At 37.9% G+C, this 22169-nt stretch overlaps 2 protein-coding genes across 2 annotated transcripts in view; both read left to right on the top strand.

The window, feature by feature from the left end:
• Nucleotides 1-17744, top strand: part of NMI (N-myc and STAT interactor) — a 62084-nt gene extending 44340 nt beyond the window's left edge. The window contains exon 11 of the mRNA XM_082465184.1: nt 12357-17744. The gene's annotated coding sequence lies outside the window, so the exon portion shown is untranslated. The remainder of the gene's footprint in view (nt 1-12356) is intronic.
• Nucleotides 11761-22169, top strand: part of RBM43 (RNA binding motif protein 43) — a 28025-nt gene continuing 17616 nt past the window's right edge. Inside the window, exons 1-2 of the mRNA XM_082465218.1 lie at nt 11761-11893; nt 21518-21606. Coding sequence (XP_082321344.1) covers nt 21562-21606 — 45 coding nt within the window. The 5' untranslated portion in view covers nt 11761-11893; nt 21518-21561. The remainder of the gene's footprint in view (nt 11894-21517; nt 21607-22169) is intronic.

Genomic DNA, 22169 nt, shown 5'->3' with positions numbered 1-22169 from the left:
TGCCGCCTAGCAAGAACAGTTAGCAAATTTAAGATTTAGGCTTCCGTGTTCTTTGAACCAAGCGCTTAAAAGCAGTGGCAGGGCCTTCAGTTCCAGGTCAGAAGTGCCCAAGCAGTTGTGAGGTGCAAGTGCGACTTTGTTTACCGGTGGCGGTAAAGGCAACGTGAATGAAAATAGACACCTAATTTTGAGAAAAGGAATGTAAGCGAACGCAGTGAATAAATTTAATTATCTCTCCCAAGTGCTTTACTTACAAAAATAAACTCACAGTTTTTCTTTTTATCTTTTTGCTTTCTGATATTATGGTCAAAAGTCTCTTAAAATGTATCATTGATGCAGGGAAATTGCCGTCATTTTAATACCTGCCGACCAAAATGCTGCTCATGTTTCAAAATCCTGTATCCCCATATGGTAACTCTTGAAAGGGCTATCTCCAAGACCTCTCTTTTTCTTCTTAACGGTGGATAGAAGAGATTAATAGCCATCAAGGAGAAGTTTCTTTGATTTCAAAGATAAATGTAGACATTTGAATAAAGAAATATGGCATTAGTATTGATGAGGGCGGAGGCGGAGTAAGATTTTCCGAATTTAAATTGATTTAAAGATTTTCTTTGACACTGATGAAGAAAAGGAAGCTAATTCACCAGCCACTTACCCGTGGAGGTTGGTGTGGGCTGTTAGAGCCAGATGTATAGTAAATCAAGACAAATCTCATGTGAAACAAAAATCCCCTGAAAGTCTCAAATATCTGTCTTTTTTTTTTTTTCCTTTTCTAGAAAGAACTATTTTGGGATAATTACATCTTACCACTTGGGGCTATGGTGGAGGAACACATTTTTATATTTTTACTGTTTCCTGTGCAATTTATTTGTCCCTGAATATTTTAAGAAACTGTTTTCCTCCGTTAAAAGTACCTCCCATAACAAAGAGTCCATAATTATTATCAGTTTCCTTTTTAGGAGACACTACCTTTGCTTTATATGTCTCAATATGAACCATTTTCATCCTCCATTCCTCTGTCCCTTTGCTTTTGCTGTGAACTCGTTTGCATTTTTAATTAAATTTGACCATTAGTTAAAATTCAACCTCAGCCTTCAAGGTCTCTCTTTCATGAAGCCTTCTTTGACTGCTTTAGCCAGAATTAATCTTGCTTCCTAATCCTAAGTGACCTTGATTGTGAATGGTCTTGTATCCTTCTCAGATTTTGGGGTGTTGGTCTGTTCTTCTTGTAGAGAAGTAGACCTCCCTCTTTTTTGTGCCTACCAAGCTCTGTTGAAATGATTTATGTATGTGCCTGCCTCCTCATCCATAACTTAGAGGCTCTTTTTGTGTGTGTGTTGGTAATCTTAAGGCCCATCCAGGTGCCCCGCACATAATAAATGCTCAGTAAATTTTTATGGTGGAACAATTTCAGGGCGAGGGGTGTGCTTTATGTCTTTGTATGTGTCATCTTTGGTACCCAGCATATTGCCAGATATAGAACACTTGCTTCATTAATACTGTATTTGTTAATTGATTAACTAATTGACAAGATACTCTACATTCTAAGAAATGCAGGTACATTTTTGCCACCTTATTTTAATAACCACCAGCTGAAAAGTCAAAAGAGATGCTGAGAGAGTGCATATCCTGGGGTGACTTTAGGCATTTTCTATTATTGAATTCCTGCTATGATAAATGAGGATTTCACTCAAGTAAACTCTGACTTCTCCCACCTTTCAAGCTTGAAAGTTTTAGTAATATTTTAAATTCTCCTGTGGACTATTTTTGTAACTTTCATAATATACTTAAAATTTTGATGGTATTACATGATTTTCAGTAGTATAAGTATAGATTTTTCTTTCTATCTTTTTTTCTCAACTTCTGTTAGTTTTGCCTTTATTCTTACATTGACAGGGTTGAATGTTTCCATTTTATTCTGTAATCATATTTAAGTCTTTGGTGTTTTGAAGATTTAACAGAATTAGTCTAAAAGATAAAAACCAATGAGAGTGTCTATATTATTATGCAAACAGTAAATACTGTTTACAGCAGGGCCTAACAATAGTGCGCTGTGATTACTTTTTCTCCTTTTGGTCCAATGTCATGTGTATTTTTCCTTTTTCCACTTACAGAAAAATGTTCCTCGCAGCTGTGTCAAATAGATTCTCTTTTTTTGGTGTTCTATAATTTACTGAAAACATGCACACTTTAATTTACTTACGATCTTTAGGCTTGGGCCCTTTCAAATGCCAGAAAGTGGAGGGGGAAGGGGCTTGCTCTGGGGTGCCAGCACCCATACTAGCAGGTCAGATTCTCCCTAGAGTGTCCATTCAGTTTTGTTTTGCCGCTAGCTTTTCAACTAATCTTTCTGGTTTTGGTCCCTTTTTTCATTTCTGAGGTTCTGCCATGAAAGTTGTCACCTTTCCATTGCAACCCCCTTTTCTTTATTCTGGATTCCCTCTGTCTTATCCTTCCACATACTTCTGTGTCTTTTCCGTCTTCAAGAAATTGTTGAAATCTCCCCTATGCTGCTGATTGCTCCCCTTAATTGGGTTTATTCTCTTTTTTATACTTCTACTTTCATTTTAAGATGCTCCTGGGTTAGATTGGACACTGTGTGTGTGCTTAGACTGTTTTCTTGATCCGGGAGGTCAGAAGCTGTTTGCCTATCCCCAGGGAAGTCCTACTCTGAGTATATAGAGTCCTCTGAACTGAAAACTGAAACATCTTTATGATCTATTAACCATTACTTGGACCTGTGAGACATCCTGTCCTCCCTGTGGGTAATTTAGGATAGATTATGTCTGAGCTCTGGTGTAATCAGGCTGGACTACCTATATAAGCATTGGGAGAAGTTTATAGGCCCACTTCCCTAAACGAGATGGGGAACAAATTAAAACCTTAATACAAGAAGTTCACAGAGAGTGAGCCCAGGGAAGGATCTACTTGCACTTGGTCCTCTGTTCCCAGGGTGGCACTGTCTACAATAGCATGTGCTCTCAGTGGTTGAATTCTATTTCAGATAGGTGCTGGAAGGCAGGGTTTACTTCACTGTAGCTCCAAAGTTATTGCCAGGGTTTTATTTTTTATGGTGACTTTTTCCTAATTTTACCAAAAAAAAAAAAAAAAAGGGAGAATGTGTTTTTTATTACCTTATGTACTTTCAACTCTACAATCAAGAAAACATACAGCCAACTCCAAACTACCAAATTTTGTGGTTAGCTTGACTTTTTTTTTTTTCTTTTTTAACATCTCTATTGGAGTATAATTGCTTTACAATGGTGTGTTAGTTTCTGCTGTATAACAAAGTGAATCAGCTATACATAAACATATATCCCCATATCTCCTCCCTCTTGCGTCTCCCTCCCACCCTCCCTATCCCACCCTTCTAGGTGGTCACAAAGCACCAAGCTGATCTCCCTGTGCTATGTGGCTGCTTCCCACTAGCTATCTACTTTACATTTGGTAGTGTATATATGTCCTTGCCACTCACTCACTTCGTCCCAGCTTACCCTTCCCCCTCCCCATGTCCTCAGGTCCATTCTCTACATCTGCATCTTTATTCCTTTTCTGCCCCTAGGTTCTTCATAACCAATTTTTTTTTTTTAGATTCCATATATATGTGTTAGCATACTGCATTTGTTTTTCTCTTTCTGACTTAACTTCACTCTTTATGACAGTCTCTAGGTCCATCCACCTCGCTACAAATAACTCAATTTCGTTTCTTTTTATGGCTGAGTAATATTCCATTGTATATATGTGCCACATCTTTATCCATTCATCTGTTGATGGATACTTAGGTTGTTTCCGTGTCCTGGTTATTGTAAATAGAGCTGCAATGAACACTGTGGTACAGGACTCTTTTTGAATTATGGTTTTCTCAGGGTATATGCCCAGTAGTGGGATTGCTGGGTCGTATGGTAGTTCTATTTGTAGTTTTTTAAGGAACCTCCATACTGTTCCCCATAGTGGCTGTATCAACTTACATTCCCACCAACATTATAGGAGGGTTCCCTTTTCTCCACACCCTCTCCAGCATTTATTGTTTGTAGATTTTTTTTTTTTTCTAGAATCCTTCACATTTTTAATGACTGTCTTCCTCCTGTTCAGCATCCCTTGGGAATTTTCAATGATAAAATTCACCTCTGTTTTTTGATATTTTCTTCAAAGACTCTATTTCTTTCCTGCCTTCTGCTTGTTTCTTTTTTTTTTTTTCACACACACACACTGTATTTTATTTTTACAAGAGATAAATAGACTGACACCAATCATTGTACATGGATGACCACAACAAAAGCAACAATGATTGCAATTACCAAACATGAAACACACTCATACTATGTCATAATATTGACATTCAGTCCAGTAATCCTCCACTGTAACAGCTCCTTTACTTTGCAGTGAAAATTGATTTGTATATTCTTTGCCTCTGAGTCCTTGTGGGATTTTTTTTTTTTAATTCAGACTGAAAGTCACAAAAATTATACTCATCCTCATCAGTTCACTCAGTCCCATGTAATTATTATTATTTTTTTTATCCTGATCTTTTGTTAGCACTTTTATGAGTTCATCAGTTTTTCATTAGCGTTCTGAAAATGCTTATTCATTCAGTTCAGCAGTACAGTCAGTTACCAGAAACCTGTACTTGTCAGAGTCTTTTCCATGACTTTCTTGAAGATGAAACCCTTTTATAGGAACATATTTGCAAAATCATCAGAGTACACCCAGAACTGTCTGTAAATGACAAAAGACTTAAAAATGACCACGGTTAAAGATTTGATGAAAGTTCATAATAATGCAGTTGACAAAAAAATTAGTTATTTCTGAGATATACATTTTAAAGTAATAACTAGGATTATTACTTATAACACTATACCAGAACATATAAGATTTTTAGAAATTTCATGTAATGTCTGAAACATTTATATTAACATATTTCCATACATATTTCCATACAAATACAAATATAAGATTTTTAGGAATTTCATGTAATGTCTGTAACATTTATATTAACATATTTCCATACAAATAGCCCAATGAAAGTTTAGTATTAGTTGTTTTGTTTGTTTTTTTATACTGCAAGTTCTTATTAGGCATCAATTTTATACACATCAGTGTATACATGTCAATCCCAATCGCCCAATTCAGCACACCACCATCCCCACCCCACCGCAGTTTTCCCCCCTTGGTGTCCATATGTCCATTCTCTACATCTGTGTCTCAACTTCTGCCCTGCAAACCGGCTCATCTGTACCATTTTTCTAGGTTCCACATACATGCATTAATATACGATATTTGTTTTTCTCTTTCTGACTTACTTCACTCTGTATGACAGTCTCTAGATCCATCCACGTCTCAACAAATGACTCAATTTCGTTCCTTTTTATGGCTGAGTAATATTCCATTGTATTTATGTACCACAACTTCTTTATCCATTCGTCTGTTGATGGGCATTTAGATTGCTTCCATGACCTGGCTATTGTAAATAGTGCTGCAATGAACATTCGGGTGCATGTGTCTTTTTGAATTACGGTTTTCTCTGGGTATATGCCCAGTAGTGGGATTGCTGGGTCATATGGTAATTCTATTTTTAGTTTTTTAAGGAACCTCCATATTGTTCTCCATAGTGGCTGTATCAATTTACATTCCCACCAACAGTGCAAGAGGTTTCCCTTTTCTCCACACCCTCTCCAGCATTTGTTGTTTGTAGATTTTCTGATAATGCCCATTCTAACAGGAGTGAGGTGATACCTCATTGTAGTTTTGATTTGCATTTCTCTAATAATTAGTGATGTTGAGCATCTTTTCTTGTGCTTCGTGGCCATCTGTATGTCTTCTTGGAGAAATGTCTATTTAAGTCTTCTGCCCATTTTTGGATTGGGGTGTTTGTTTCTTTAATATTGAGCTGAATGAGCTGTTTATATATTTTGGAGATTAATCCTTTGTCCATTGATTCATTTGCAAATATTTTCTCCCATTCTGAGAGTTGTCTTTTCGTCTTGTTTATGGTTTCCTTTGCTGTGCAAAAGCTTTGAAGTTTCATTAGGTCTCACTTGTTTATTTTTGTTTTTATTTCCATTACTCTAGGAGGTGGATCAAAAAAGATCTTGCTGTGATTTGTGTCAAAGAGTGTTCTTCCTATGTTTTCCTCTAAGAGTTTTATAGTGTCCAGTCTTATATTTAGGTCTCTAATCCATTTTGAGTTTATTTTTGTGTATGGTGTTAGGGAGTATTCTAATTTCATTCTTTTACATGGAGCTGTCCAGTTTTCCCAGCACCACTTATTGAAGAGACTGTCTTTTCTCCATTGTATATCTTTGACTCCTTTGTCATAGATTAGTTGACCATAGGTGCGTGGGTTAATCTCTGGGCTTTCTATCTTGTTCCATTGATCTATGTTTCTGTTTTTGTGCCAGTACCATATTGTCTTGATTACTGTAGCTTTGTAGTATAGTCTGAAGTCAGGGAGTCTGATTCCTCCAGCTCCATTTTTTTCCCTCAAGACTGCTTTGGCTATTCGGGGTCTTTTGTGTCTCCATACAAATTTTAAGATGATTTGTTCTAGCTCCGTAAAAAATGCCATTGGTAATTTGATAGGGATTGCATTGAATCTGTAGATTGCTTTGGGTAGTATAGTCATTTTCACAATGTTGATTCTTCCAATCCAAGAACATGGTATATCTCTCCATCTGTTGGTATCATCTTTAATTTCTTTCATCAGTGTCTTATAGTTTTCTGCATACAGGTCTTTTGTCTCCCTAGGTAGGTTTATTCCTAGGTATTTTATTCTTTTTGTTGCAATGGTAAATGGGAGTGTTTCCATAATTTCTCTTTCAGATTTTTCATCATTAGTGTATAGGAATGCAAGAGATTTCTGTGCATTAATTTTGTACCCTGCAACTTTACCATATTCATTAATTAGCTCTAGCAGTTTTCTGGTGGCAGTTTTAGGATTCTCTAAGTATAGTATCATGTCATCCACAAACAGTGACAGTTTTACTTCCTCTTTTCCAATTTGTATTCCTTTTATTTCTTTTTCTTCTCTGATTGCCGTGGCTAGGACTTCGAGAACTATGTTGAATAATAGTGGTGAGAGTGGACATCCTTGTCTCGTTCCTGATCTTAGAGGAAATGCTTTCAGTTTTTCACCATTGAGAATGATGTTTGCTGTGGGTTTGTCATATATGGCCTTTATTATGTTGAGGTAGGTTCCCTCTATGCCCACTTTCTGGAGAGTTTTTATCAGAAATGGGTGTTGAATTTTGTCAAAAGCTTTTTCTGCATCTATTGAGATGATCATATGGTTTTTATTCTTCAATTTGTTAATATGGTGTATCACATTGATTGATTTGCATATATTGAAGAATCCTTGCATCCCTGGGATAAATCCCACTTGATCGTGGTGTATGATCCTTTTAATGTGTTGTTGGATTCTGTTTGCTAGTATTTTGTTGAGGATTTTTGCATCTATATTCATCAGTGATATTGGTCTGTAATTTTCTTTTTTTGTAGTGTCTTTCTCTGGTTTTGGTATCAGGGTGATGGTGGCCTCATAGAATGAGTTTGGGAGTGTTCCTTCCTCTGCAATTTCTAAATGTTTGATAGAATTCACCTGTGAAGCCATCTGGTCCTGGACTTTTGTTTGTTGGAAGATTTTTAATCACAGTTTCAATTTCATTACTTGTGATTGGTCTGTTCATATTTTCTGTTTCTTCCTGGTTCAGTCTTGGAAGGTTATACCTTTCTAAAAATTTGTCCATTTCTTCCAGGTTGTCCATTTTATTGGCATAAAGTTGCTTGTAGTAGTCTCTTAGGATGCTTTGTATTTCTGCGGTGTCTGTTGTAACTTCCTCTTTTTCATTTCTGATTTTATTGATTTGAGTCCTCTCCCTCTTTTTCTTGATGAGTCTGGCTAATGGCTTATCAATTTTGTTTATCTTCTCAAAGAACCAACTTTTAGTTTTATTGATCTTTGCTATTGTTTTCTTTGTTTCTATTTCATTTATTTCTGCTCTGATCTTTATGATTTCTTTCCTTCTGCTAACTTTGGGTTTTGTTTGTTCTTCTTTCTCTAGTTTCTTTAGGTGTAAGGTTAGATTGTTTACTTGAGATTTTTCTTGTTTCTTTAGGTAGGCTTGTATAGCTATAAACTTCCCTCTTAGAACTGCTTTTGCTGCATCCCATAGGTTTTGGGTCGTCGTGTTTTCATTGTCATTTGTCTCTAGGTATTTTTTTATTTCCTCTTTGATTTCTTCAGTGATCTCTTGGTTATTTAGTAACGTATTGTTTAGCCTCCATGTGTTTGTCTTTTTTACGTTTTTTTCCCTGTAATTCATTTCTAATCTCATCGCGTTGTGGTCAGAAAAGATGCTTGGTATGATTTCAATTTTCTTAAATTTACTGAGGCTTGATTTGTGACCCAAGATGTGATCTATCCTGGAGAATGTTCCGTGCGCACCTGAGAAGAACGTGTAATCTGCTGTTTTTAGATGGAATGTCCTATATATATCAATTAAATCTATCTGGTCTATTGTGTCATTTAAAGCTTCTGTTTCCTTATTTATTTTCATTTTGGATGATCTGTCCATTGGTGTAAGTGAGGTGTTAAAGTCCCCCACTATTATTGTGTTACTGTCGATTTCCTCTTTTATAGCTGTTAGCAGTTGCCTTATGTATTGAGGTGCTCCTATGTTGGGTGCATATATATTTATAATTGTTATATCTTCTTCTTGGATTGATCCCTGGATCATTATGTAGTGTCCTTCCTTGTCTCTTGTAACATTCTTTATTTTAAAGTCTATTTTATCTGATATGAGTATAGCTACTCCAGCTTTCTTTTGATTTCCATTTGCATGGAATATCTTTTTCCATCCCCTCACTTTCAGTCTGTATGTGTCCCTAGGTCTAAAGTGGGTCTCTTGTAGACAGCATATATCTGGGTCTTGTTTTTGTATCCATTCAGCCAGTCTATGTCTTTTGGTTGGGGCATTTAATCCATTCACGTTTAAGGTAATTATCGATATGTATGTTCCTATGACCATTTTCTTAATTGTTTGGGTTTGTTTTTGTAGGTCCTTTTCTTCTCTTGTGTTTCCCATTAGAGAAGTTCCTTTAGCATTTGTTGTAGAGCTGGTTTGGTGGTGCTGAATTCTCTTAGCTTTTGCTTGTCTGTAAAGCTTTTGATTTCTCCATCAAATCTAAATGAGATCCTTGCTGGGTAGAGTAATCTTGGTTGTAGGTTCTTCCCTTTCATCACTTTAAGTATATCATGCCACTCCCTTCTGGCTTGCAGAGTTTCTGCTGAGAAATCAGCTGTTAACCTTATGGGAGTTCCCTTGTATGTTATTTGTCGTTTTTCCCTTGCTGCTTTCAATAAGTTTTCTTTGTCTTTAATTTTTGCCACTTTGATTACTATGTGTCTCGGCGTGTTTCTCCTTGGGTTTATCCTGTATGGGACTCTCTGTGCTTCCTGGACTTGGGTGGCTATTTCCTTTCCCATGGTAGGGAAGTTTTCGACTATAATCTCTTCAAATATTTTCTCTGGTCCTTTCTCTCTCTCTTCTCCTTTTGGGACCCCTATAATGCGAATGTTGTTGCGTTTAATGTTGTCCCAGAGGTCTCTTAGGCTGTCTTCATTTCTTTTCATTCTTTTTTCTTTAGTCTGTTCCGCAGCAGTGAATTCCACCATTCTGTCTTCCAGGTCACTTATCCGTTCTTCTGCCTCAGTTATTCTGCTATTGATTCCTTCTAGTGTAGTTTTCATTTCAGTTATTGTATTGGTCATCTCTGTTTGTTTGTTCTTTAATTCTTCTAGGTCTTTGTTAATAATTTCTTGCATCTTCTCAATCTTTGCCTCCATTCTTATTCCGAGGTCCTGGATCATCTTCACTATCATTATTCTGAATTCTTTTTCTGGAAGGTTGCCTATCTCCACTTCATTTAGTTGTTTTTCTGGGGTTTTTTCTTGTTCCTTCATCTGGTACATAGCCCTCTGCCTTTTCATCTTGTCTATCTTTCTGTAACTGTGGTTTTTGGTCCATAGGCTGCAGGATTGTAGTTTTTCTTGCTTCTGTTGTCTGCCCTCTGGTGGTTGAGGCTATCTAAGAGGCTTGATGGGAGGCTCTCTGTTTGTAGATTTTTTGATGATGGCCATTCTGACAGTGTGTGGTGATACCTCATTGTAGTTTTGATTTGCATTTCTCTAATGATTAGTGATATTGAGCATCCTTTCATGTTGTTGGCACTCTTCATGTTGTTTTGACCTTCATGAGCTGCTTGTAAATTTTGGAGATTAATCCTTTGTCAGTTGCTTCGTTTGCAAATATTGTCTCTCATTCTGAGGGTTGTCTTTTCGTCTTGTTTATGGTTTCCTTTGCTGTGCAAAAGCCCTTAAGTTTCATTAGGTCCCATTTGTCTATTTTTGTTTTTATTTCCATTTCTCTAGGAGGTGGGTCAAAAAGGATCTTTCTGTGATTTGTGTCATAGAGTGTTCTGCCTACGTCCTCTAAGAGTTTTATAGTGTCTGTCCTTACATTTAGGTCTTTAATCCATTTTGTGTTTCTTTTTGTGTATGGTGTTAGGGAGTGTTCTAATTTCATTCTTTTACATGTAGCTGTCCAGTTTTCCCAGCACCACTTATTGAAGAGGCTGTCTTTTCTCCATTGTATATTCTTGCCTGCCTTATCAAAACTAAGTTGACCATATGTGTGTGGGTTTATCTCTGGGCTTTCTATCCTGTTCCATTGATCTATATTTCTGTTTTTGTGCCAGTACCATACTGTCTTGATTACTGTAGCTTTGTAGTATAGTCTGAAATCTGGGAGCCTGATTGCTCCAGCTCCGTTTTTCTTTCTCGAGAATGCTTTGGCTATCTGGGGTCTTTTGTGTTTCCATACAAATTGTGAAATTTTTTTTCCTACTTCTTTGAAAAATGTCAGTGGTAGTTTGATAGGGATTGCATTGAATCTGTAGATTGCTTTGGATAGTATAGTCATTTTCACAATGTTGATTCTTCCAATCCAAGAACATGGTATATCTCTTCATCTGTTTGTATCATCTTTAATTTCTTTCATCAGTGTCTTATGGTTTTCTGCATACAGGTCTTTTGTCTCCTTAGGTAGGTTTATTCCTAAGTATTTTATTCTTTTTGTTTCATTGGTTAGCTTGACTTTTTAAAAAATTTTGATTTAAAAAATTTATATCTTGGGACTTCCCTGGAAGTCCAGTGGTTAAGACTTCCCCTTCCCATGCAGGGTCCCTGGTCAGGGAGCTAAGATCCCACGTGCCTCGGGGCCAAAATCCAAAATATAAAGCAGAGGCAATATTATAACAAATTCAATAAAGACTTTAAAAATGGTCCACATCAAAAAAAAAATCTTAAAAAAAAATTTATATCTCCTTCTTTTCCTTTGTGATTACAATTATTTTTAGGTCTTTCTAAAATCTGACAAATGTTAACCAGTGTTTTCCATTTATTAAAAAAAGAGGTTTCCTTTTTACATTTTAACTCTCAAATTTATATAGCGTTTATGCTGGCATATGGTATGAGGCCAGGCTCTAACCTTAATATTTTTTTCAAGTATCTAATCAATTGCAAGAGCGCCTTTATTGAATAAAATAGCTTTTCCCACTGGTGTGTAACATGGCCTATGTTAAGTAGAATCCTATATATTTGAAGAGTATCCTACTATTTTTTTGCAGGCATCAGTTTTGGAGGTCAAGGAATCCGAAGCTTCTGAAAGAACCATTGTAGTTGCTGGTCTTCCAGTTGGTTCCGTTACTGATCAATCACTGACCGTATTAGTGAAGAGTCACTTTCAAGATATTGAGAATGGGGGTGGAGTTGTTGAAGATGTGATATATCCAACAAGAACCAAGGGAGTTGCATATGTAACATTCAAAGAAAAAAAAGGTATTTCCCAATCAAATTTTTGTAATCTTAGAAACACTTCTGTAATGAAATTAAAAATTGAATTTCATTAAAATAATTCATGAGATTGGTAAAGTTCAAAGTGTATTTAAAAAGTAATAATTCTATTTTTTTTAACATCTTTATTGGAATACAATTGCTTTACAATGGTGTCTTAGTTTCTGCTTTAAAACAAAGTGAATCAGTTATACATATACATCTCTCTTCCCTCTTGCATCTCCCTCCCTCCCACCCTCCCTATCCCACCCCTCTAGGTGGTCACAAAGTACCGAGCTGATCTCCCTGTGCTATGTGGCTGCTTCCCACTAGCTATCTATTTTACGTTTGGTAGTGTATATATGTCCATGCCACTCTCTCACTTTGTCCCAACTTACCCTTCCCCCTCCCTGTATCCTCAAGTCCATCCTCAAGTAGGTCTGTGTCTTTATTCTTGTCTTGCCCCTAGGTTCTTCATGACCATTTTTTTTTTCAGATTCCATATATATGTGTTAGCATACAGTATTTGTTTTTCTCTTTCTGACTTAGTTCACTCTGTATGACAGACTCTAGGTCCATCCACCTCACTACAAATAACTCAATTTCGTTTCTTTTTATGGCTGAGTAATATTCCATTGTATATATGTGCCACATCTTCTTTATCCATTCATCTGTTGATGGACACTTAGGTTGCTTCCATGTCCTGGCTATCGTAAATAGAGCTGCAATTAACATTTTGGTACATGACACTTTTTGAATTATGGTTTTCTCAGGGTATATGCCCAGTAGTGGGATTGCTGTGTCGTATAGTAGTTCTATTTTTACTTTTTTAAGGAACCTCCTTACTCTTCTCCATAGTGGCTGTATCAATTTACATTCCCACCAACAGTGCAAGAGGGTTCCCTTTTCTCCACACCCTCTCCAGCATTTATTGTTTGTAGATTTCTTGATGATGGCCATTCTGACCGGTGTGAGATGATATCTCATTGTAGTTTTGATTTGCATTTCTGTAATGATTAATGATGTTGACCATTCTTTCATGTGTTTGTTGGCAATATCTTCTTTGGAGAAATGTCTATTTAGGTCTTCTGCCCATTTTTGGATTGGGTTGTTTGCTTTTTTGATATTGAGCTGCATGATCTGCTTGTAAATTTTGGAGATTAATCCTGTCAGTTGCTTCATGGCAAATATTTTCTCCCATTTTGAGGGTTGTCTTTTCGTCTTGTTTATGGTTTCCTTTGCTGTGCAAAAGCCTTTAAGTTTCATTAAGTCCCATTTGTTTATTTTTGTTTTTATTTCCATTTCTCTAGGTGGTGGGTCAAAAGGTTCTTGCTGTGATTTATGTCATAGAGTGTTCTGCCTATGTTTTCCTCTAAGAGTTTGGTAGTGTCTGGCCTTACATTTAGGTCTTTAATCCATTTGGAGTTTTGTTTTGTGTATGGTGTTAGGGAGTGTTCTAGTTTCATTCTTTTACATGTAGCTGTCCAGTTTTCCCAGCACCACTTATTGAAGAGGCTGTCTTTTCTCCACTGTATATTCTTGTCTCCTTTATCAAAGATAAGGTGACCATATGTGCATGGGTTTATCTCTGGGTTTTCTATCCTGTTCCATTGATCTATATTTCTGTTTTTGTGCCAGTACCAAACTGTCTTGATTACTGTAGCTTTGTAATATAGTCTGAAGTCTGGGAGCCTGATTGCTCCAGCTCCGTTTTTCTTTCTCAAGATTGCTTTGGCTATTCGGGGTCTTTTGTGTTTCCATACAAATTGTGAAATTTTTTTTCCTACTTCTTTGAAAAATGCCAGTGGTAATTTGATAGGGATTGCATTGAATCTGTAGATTGCTTTGGATAGTATAGTCATTTTCACAATGTTGATTCTTCCAATCCAAAACATGGTATATCTCTCCATCTGTTTGTTTCCTCGTTAATTTCTTTCATCAGTGTGTTATAATTTTCTGCATACAGGACTTTTGTCTCCTTAAGTAGGTTTATTCCTAGATATTTTATTCTTTTTGTTGCAATGGTAAATGGGAGCGTTTTGTTAATTTCACTTTCAGATTTTTCATCATTAGTGTATAGGAATGTTAGAGATTTCTGTGCATTAATTTTGTATCCTGCTACATTACCAAATTCATTGATTAGCTCTAGGAGTTTTCTGGTAGCATCTTTAGGATTCTCTATGTATAGTATCATGTCATCTGCAAACAGTGACAGCTTTACTTCTTCTTTTCCAATTTGGATTCCTTTTATTTCTTTTTCTTCTCTGATTGCTGTGGCTAACACTTCCAAAACTATGTTGAATAATAGTGGTGAGAGTGGGCAACCTTGTCTTGTTCCTGATATTAGTGGAAATGGTTTCAGTTTTTCACCATTGAGGACTACGTTGGCTGTGGGTTTGTCATATATGGTCTTTATTATGTTGAGGAAAGTTCCCTGTATGCCTACTTTCTGGAGGGTTTTTATCATAAATGGGTGTTGAATTTTGTTGAAAGCTTTCTCTGCATCTACTGAGATGATCATATGGTTTTTCTCCTTCAATTTGTTAATATGGTGTATCACATTGTTTGATTTGCGTATATTAAAGAATCCTTGCATTCCTGGGATAAACCCTACTTGATCATGGTGTATGATCCTTTTAATGTGCTGTTGGATTCTGTTTGCTAGTATTTTGTTGAGGATTTTTGCATCTATGTTCATCAGAGATATTGGCCTGTAGTTTTCTTTCTTTGTGACATCTTGTCTGGTTTTGGTATCAGGGTGATGGTGGCCTCGTGTAGTGAGTTTGGGAGTGCTCCTCCCTCTGCTATATTTTGTAAGAGTTTGAGAAGGATCGGTGTTAGCTCTTCTCTAAATATTTGATAGAATTCGCCTTTGAAGCCATCTGGTCCTGGGATTTTGTTTGTTGGAAGATTTTTAATCACAGTTTCAATTTCAGTTCTTGTGATTGGTCTGTTCATATTTTCTATTTCTTCCTGGTTCAGTCTCGGCAGGTTGTGCATTTCTAAGAATTTGTCCATTTCTTCCAGGTTGTCCATTTTATTAGCATATAGTTGCTTGTAGTAATGTCTCATTATCCTTTGTATTTCTGCAGTGTCAGTTGTTACTTCTTTTTCAATTCTAATTCTATTGGTTTGCGTCTTCTCCCTTTTTTTCTTGATGAGTCTGGCTAATGGTTTATCAATTTTGTTTATCTTCTTAAAGAACCAGCTTTTAGTTTTATTGATCTTTGCTATCGTTTCCTTCATTTCTTTTTCATTTATTTCTGATCTGATCTTTATGCTTTCTTTCCTTCTGCTAACTTTGGGGGTTTTTTGTTCTTCTTTCTCTAATTGCTTTAGGTGTAAGGTTAGGTTGTTTATTTGAGTTGTTTCTTGTTTCTTAAGGTAGGATTGTATTGCTATAAACTTCCCTCTTAGAACTGCTTTTGCTGCATCCCATAGGTTTTGGGTCATCATGTTTTCATTGTCATTTGTTTCTAGGTATTTTTTGATTTCCTCTTTGATTTCTTCAGTGATATCTTGGTTATTAAGTAGTGTGTTGTTTAGCCTCCATGTGTTTGTATTTTTTACAGATTTTTTCCTGTAATTGATATCTAGTCTCATAGCGTTGTGGTCAGAAAAGATACTTGATACGATTTCAATTTTCTTAAATTTACCAAAGCTTGATATTTGACCCAAGATGTGATCTATGTTGGAGAATGTTCCATGAGCACTTGAGAAGAAAGTGTATTCTGTTGTTTTTGGATGGAATGTCCTATAAATATCAGTTAAGTCCATCTTGTTTAATGTATCATTTAAAGCTTGTGTTTCCTTATTTATTTTCATTTTGGATGATCTGTCCATTGGTGAAAGTGGGGTATTAAAGTCCCCTACTATGATTGTGCTGCTGTCGATTTCCCCTTTTATGGCTGTTAGTATTTGACTTATGTATTGAGGTGCTCTTATGTTGGGTGCATAAATATTTACAATTGTTATATCTGCTTCTTGGATTGATCCCTTGATCATTATGTAGTGTCCTTCTTTGTCTCGTAATATTCTTTGTTTTAAAGTCTGATATGAGAATTGTTTTGTCTGATATGAGAATTGCTACTCCAGCTTTCTTTTGATTTCCATTTGCATGGAATATCTTTTTCCATCCCCTCACTTTCAGTCTTTATGTGTCCCTAGGTCTGAAGTGGGTCTCTTGTAGACAGCATGTATACGGGTCTGGTTTTTGTATCCATTCAGCCAATCTATGTCTTTTGGTGGGAGCATTTAATCCATTTACATTTAAGGTAATTATCAATATGTATGTTCCTCTTGCCATTTTCTTAATTGTTTTGGGTTTGTTTTTGTAGGTCCTTTTATTCTCTTGTGTTTCCCACTTAGAGAAGTTCCTTTAGCATTTGTTGTAAAGCTGGTCTGGTGGTGTTGAATTCTCTTAGCTTTTGCTCGTCTGTAAAGGTTTTAATTTCTCTGTTAAATCTGAATGAGATTCTTGCTGGGTAGAGTAATCTTTGTTGTAGGTTTTTCTCCTTCATCACTTTAAATATGTCCTTCCACTCCCTTCTGGCTTGCAGAGTTCCTGCTGAAAGGTCAGCTGTTAACCTTATGGGGGTTCCCTTGTGTGTTATTTGTTGTATTTCCCTTGCTGCTTTTAATATTTTTTCTTTGTATTTAATTTTTGAGAATTTGATTAATATGTGTCTTGGCGTGTTTCTCCTTGGGTTTATCCTGTATGGGACTCTGTGCTTCCTGGACTTGGTTAACTTTTTCCTTTCCCATATTAGGGAAGTTTTCAACTATAATCTCTTCAAATATTTTATGAGTCCCTTTCTTTTTCTCTTCTTCTTCTGGGACCCCTGTAATTCGAATGTTGGTGCATTTAATGTTGTCCCAGAGGTCTGTTAGGCTGTCTAAGTTTCTTTTCATTCTTTTTTCTTTATTCTTCTCTGCTCTAGTTATTTCCACTCTTTTATCTTCCAGGTCACTTATCGGTTCTTCTGCCTCAGTTATTCTGCTATTGATCCCTTCTAGAGAATTTTAAATTTCATTTATTGTGTTGTTCATCACTGTTTGTTTGCTCTTTAGTTCTTCTAGGTCCTTGTTAAACGTTTCTTTTATTTTCTCCATTCTGTTTCCAAGATTTTGGATCACCTTTACTATCATTATTCTGAATTCTTTTTCAGGTAGATTGCCTATTTCCTCTTCATTTGTTTGGTCTGGTGGGTTTTTGCCTTGCTCCTTCATCTGCTGTGTGTTTCTTTGTCTTTTCATTTTGCTTAACTTAGTGTGTTTGGGGTCTCCTTTGCTCAGGCTGCAGGTTTGTAGTTCCCGTTGTTTTTGGTGTCTGTCTCCAGTGGCTAAGTTTCGTTCAGTGGGTTGTGTAGGCTTCTTGGTGGAGGGGAATAGTGCCTGTGTTCTGGTGGATGAGGCTGGATCTTGTCTTTCTGGTGGGCAGGTCTACGTCTGGTGGTGTGTTTTGGGGTGTCTGTGGCCTTATTATGATTTTAGGCAGCCTCTCTGCTGATGGATGGGGTTGTGTTCCTGTCTTGCTAGTTGTTTGGCATAGGGTGTCCAGCACTGTAGCTTGCTGTTCGTTGATTGGACCTGGGTCTTGGCGTTGAGATGTAGATCTCTGGGAGATTTTCACCGTTTGATATTATGTGGAGCTGGGAGGTCTCTTGTGGACCAGTGTCCTGAACTTGGCTCTCCCACCTCAGAGACACAGCCCTGACGCCTGGCTGGAGTACCAAGAGCCTGTCCTCCCCACAGCTCAGAATAAAAGGGAGAAAAAAAGAAAGAAAGAGAGAAGATAAAATAAAATAAAATAAAATAAAATGAAATAAGATAAAATAGTTATTAAAATAAAAAATAATTGTTAAAAATATTTAAAAAGTAATAAAAAAAGAAAGAAAGAAGAGATCAACCAAACCAAAAAACAAATCCACCAATGATAACAAGCGCTAAAAACTATATTAAAAAAAAAAAAAAACTAAACAAAAACGTACAGAGGGACCCTAGGACAAATGGTAAAAGCAGAGCTATACAGACAAAATTGCACACAGAAGCATAGACATACACACTCACAAAAAGAGAAAAAGGGAAAAAAATGTATCATTGCTCCCAAAGTCCACCTCCTCAATTTGGGATGATTTGTTGTCTCTTCAGATATTCCACAGATGCAGGGTACATCAAGTTGATTGTGGAGATTTAATCCGCTGCTCCTGAGGCTGCTGGGAGAAATTTCCCTTTCTCTTCTTTTTTCTCACAGCTCCTGGGTATCAGCTTTAGTTTTGGCCCCACCTCTGAGTGTAGGTCGCCTGAGGGTGTCTGTTCTTCACTCAGGCAGGACAGGGTTAAAGGAGCAGCTGATTCGGGGGCTCTGGCTCACTCAGGCTGGGGGGAGGGAGGGGTACGAATATGGGGCGAGCCTGTGGCTGCAGAGGCCCGCGTGATGTTGCAACAGCCTGAGGCACGCCGTGTGTTCTCCCGGGGAAGTTGTCCCTGGATCACGGGACCCTGGCAGTGGCGGGCTGCACAGGCTCCGGGGAGGGGAGGTGTGGATAGTGACCTGTGCTTGCACACAGGCTTCTTGGTGGCTACAGCAGCAGCCTTAGCGTCCCATGCCCGTCTCTGGGGTCCACGCTGATAGCCACGGGTTGCGCCCGTCTCTGGAGCTCCTTTAAGCGGTGCTCTTAATCCCCTGTCCTCATGCACTAGGAAACAAAGAGGCACGAAAAAGTCTCTTGTCTCTTCGGCAGCTCCAGAGCTTTTCCTGGACTCCCTCCCGGCTAGCTGTAGTGCACTAGCCCCCTTCAGGCTGTGTTCACGCAGTCAACCCCAATTCTCTCCCTGGGATCCGACCTCCGAAGCCCGAGCCTCAGCTCCCAGCCCCCGCCCGTCCCGGCGGGTGAGCAGACAAGCCTCTGGGGCTGGTTTGTGCTGGTCGGCACCGATCCTCTGTGCAGGAGTCTCTCTGCTTTGCCCTCTGCACCCCTGTTGCTGCACTCTCCTCCGTGGCTCTAAAGCTCCCCCCCTCCGCCACCTGCAGTCTCCGCCTGTGAAGGGGCTTCCTAGTGTGTGGAAACCTTTTCCTCCTTCACAGCTCCCTCCCACTGGTGCAGGTCCCATCCCTATTCTTTTGTCTCTGTTTTTTCCTTTTTCTTTTGCCCTGCCCAGGTACGTGGGGAGTTTCTTACCTTTTGGGAAATCTGAGGTCTTCTGCCAGCATTCAGGAGGTGTTCTGTAGGAGTTGCTCCACATGTAGATGTATTTCTGATGTATTTGTGGGGAGAAAGGTGATCTCCGCGTCTTACTCTTCCGCCATCTTGAAGCTCTTCCTCAATAATTCTATTCTTGAATATAAAAGTGGCACAATAGTGTGTTAAGCAAGAATAAATGTGAAAATGTCTCATGATAGAGTTGTCAATAACTGGCAGTCTTAAAGACTTCTTTTTTTCTATATTTTAAATCTGTCTATATCTTGAGATAAAGGTGATACGTTTTATTGTAGAAAATTTGTAAAATACAGAAAAAAACCCCCAAAAGTTATCTATAATCTCACAAAAAAGATAAATACTTGGAGAATTTTGAGGTGGCTTCAGCAATATAATTATACCATTTGCTTCTCTTTGATCAAACCAACAAATGGGTATTCTCATATAGTATCTGCTTTATTACTGGGAAAGTTGGACTGAAGAAATATGGCTTGGATCTGAGGCCAGAGTGAGCCATTCTGTTCCCCACCTCCAACCTGACATAAGTGAGGAATTTGGGTCTGCAGACCTATTCACCTCTCCAGCCTCATGGATGGGGCAGCCTTCTGTACAGCACAGTGGCTGGTAGAATAAATTGCCAAAGAAAGGTGAGTCTCCATGCCAGCCTTTTGGAGGTAAAAGTACTACGTAAGAGTAGGAGCAGAAGAGACCTTGCTCTGCTTGTGGGAAGATAGGGTCCAGAGAGAGATCCAAAAGACTGTGGGTTATCAGTACCTTTATCTCTCACCATTAGTTATGTCATTCCTTCTCAGTGGGGATGTTCAGGTAAGGGATGGCGGGAAGGGCTCCTTATTAGTTCTCTAAGGGGAACGTAGAAGTTAATAATTTTATATTACTAAGGGAAATTATTAATTTTATATATTGCATTGGTTAACTCAGAGAGAGAAAGAGAGGGCTCATTCATTCATTTATTCACAAGTATTTATTGAGTGCCTATTACTTTTCAGGCACCATTCTAGGCCTTGAGGTTATACAGCAATGAATGAAATAGGCAAAATGTTTTTTTTTTTCATGAAGCATACATCTGTGGAGAGATAATAAACAAGCCAATAAATGAATATATAATTGTTGTGTGCTTTATTTGTATATTTATATATACTTATATATTTATACATATTAATATATAATATGGTGCTATAAAAAATATAAACAAGAATAGAGGGATAGAATGTGATGGATAGTGCTACTTTAGATAAGAGTGGGTAGGAAAATACTCTGTTTAGGTGACATTTGAACAGAGACTTGAATGAAGTAAGGGAATGACTCATGCAGATAAGGGGAAAGAAAATTCTAGGCACAGGGAAGGACTGGGAAAAATTCTCTGAGGGGTAGCCTGCTGGGCGTTTTGAAGAACAGTGAGGAGGTACGTGTGATGAATGGAAAGAGCAAGGAGGAGAGAATAGGAGATGTGGTTAGATGGGCAGCTGGGATCAGGTTATGTTTAGGAGTACATGGGTCAAAGCAAGGTGTCTGGATTTTATTCTAGGTGACATGGGAAGCCATTGGAGGGTTTTAAGCAGAGGACTGACAGAATTTGATGGCCTTTTTTAACGTGATCCATCTGGCAGCCATGTGGAGAATAAGAGCTACTAGTCGGTGCTGGCTTTGACTAGGGTGGTAGCAGGGCAGGTGATTGAGAACTGGTGGGTGTTCAGAATTTGTAGATGGACTAAGTGTCATTTTCTGAGATGCTGAACACGGGAGGAAGAGTACTTTTGGAAGGGGGCTAGTTATTAAGAGTTGAATTTTGGTCGTTGAGACGTCTATTCAGATAATGAAGTAGAGATTTCCACAGGCAGAAGGGAGAAAGGTCGATGTTGAAGAGAGGATTTTGGAGGTGATACATAGATGATGTCTAAAGCTGTAGAAATTGTTGACATCACCCAGGGGGTGGGTGTAAGGTTAGTAAAAAGGTGTGAGGCCTGAGGCGGTGGGGCAGGGGTGTTGGAGGGGGCATGCCAAAGCCTAGAGAATGGGGAGAGAAGGATAATTAGCGAAGGAGACTGAGCAGGTCAGCCTGTGAATTAGAGGAAAGCAAACCAGGACAGTGTGATATCCTGGATTCAGAAAGGTGAAGTCTCCTCATGACCATAATTAACAGAGCGGTGGGGGATTTACTTTTAGGTGTTTGTTATGTATTATATATAACATACAAAACATGCAAGTGTTTTACGTATGTATGTATACATATATATGTATAAATTTTAATGTGTTAATGTAGAAGGAAAAACTATGTAAATGCTGAATTTAGAGGAAACACAGAAAAAATCTTAGGTATTTTAAAAGAAGTGAACATCTCTATTATTATTAATTAAAATAATTATTAGTGTATTATGCCACAAACACTTCTGGTGACCCTTTTTCCACTTAGTTGCAGAGAATGTCATCAGAAAAAAGGAACACTATCTAGCAGAGATGGTCAGACCCGCTCAACTCACCGTCTCCCATTTTAGTGAAAAGGTAAGTGTAATGCTGATCATCTGGATCCCATTTCTTCTGCAGAGAATCTCCTCTACGTAGGAGGCACAAAGCACCCTCATCCCATGACTTCTAGAAAAGAAAGTGCAAACTCCTGTTAACCTGAGTCGGTGTTAAAGGTCAAACCTGTGTCTTGAAATTTTTTGGTTATTGACTGGTCACTTTTATGTTTCTCTATGACCCTCTTAATGCTTTTAAAGTGACAGTGTGCTTTTATGCTGTCATGGATGTCAGGCATCTACCTAAAGACTTCCTTTGTGGGGGAAAAAACAATTAGGATGAACATTAAAAAGGAGCTTTGAAGACACAGTAAAGGTGGAAGTAAGAGGAAAAAGTAAAATTCAAAGCATTGTTTTAAAACTTTATTCTGTAAGAAACCTAAGGTTCCGTGCAGCCATCTGAGGAACTTCTAACTTGGAGGGCTCTCTACAGGGACCCCTATCCACAGAGCAGAACCAGAACAGTGTATTTCTCTGGGTTCTGCTTAAGACTTTGTTTCAAAAAAGCATTCTGCCTCTGAAAAAATATTTGACCACCTCTATTTA

Source organism: Balaenoptera physalus (assembly GCF_965194825.1).
Source record: "Balaenoptera physalus genome assembly, chromosome: 6".
In the NCBI taxonomy this organism is placed as follows: Eukaryota; Metazoa; Chordata; class Mammalia; order Artiodactyla; family Balaenopteridae; genus Balaenoptera; species Balaenoptera physalus.
The sequence above is the reverse complement of the archived record's forward strand: the minus strand, read 5'-3'. Positions and strand labels throughout refer to the sequence as shown.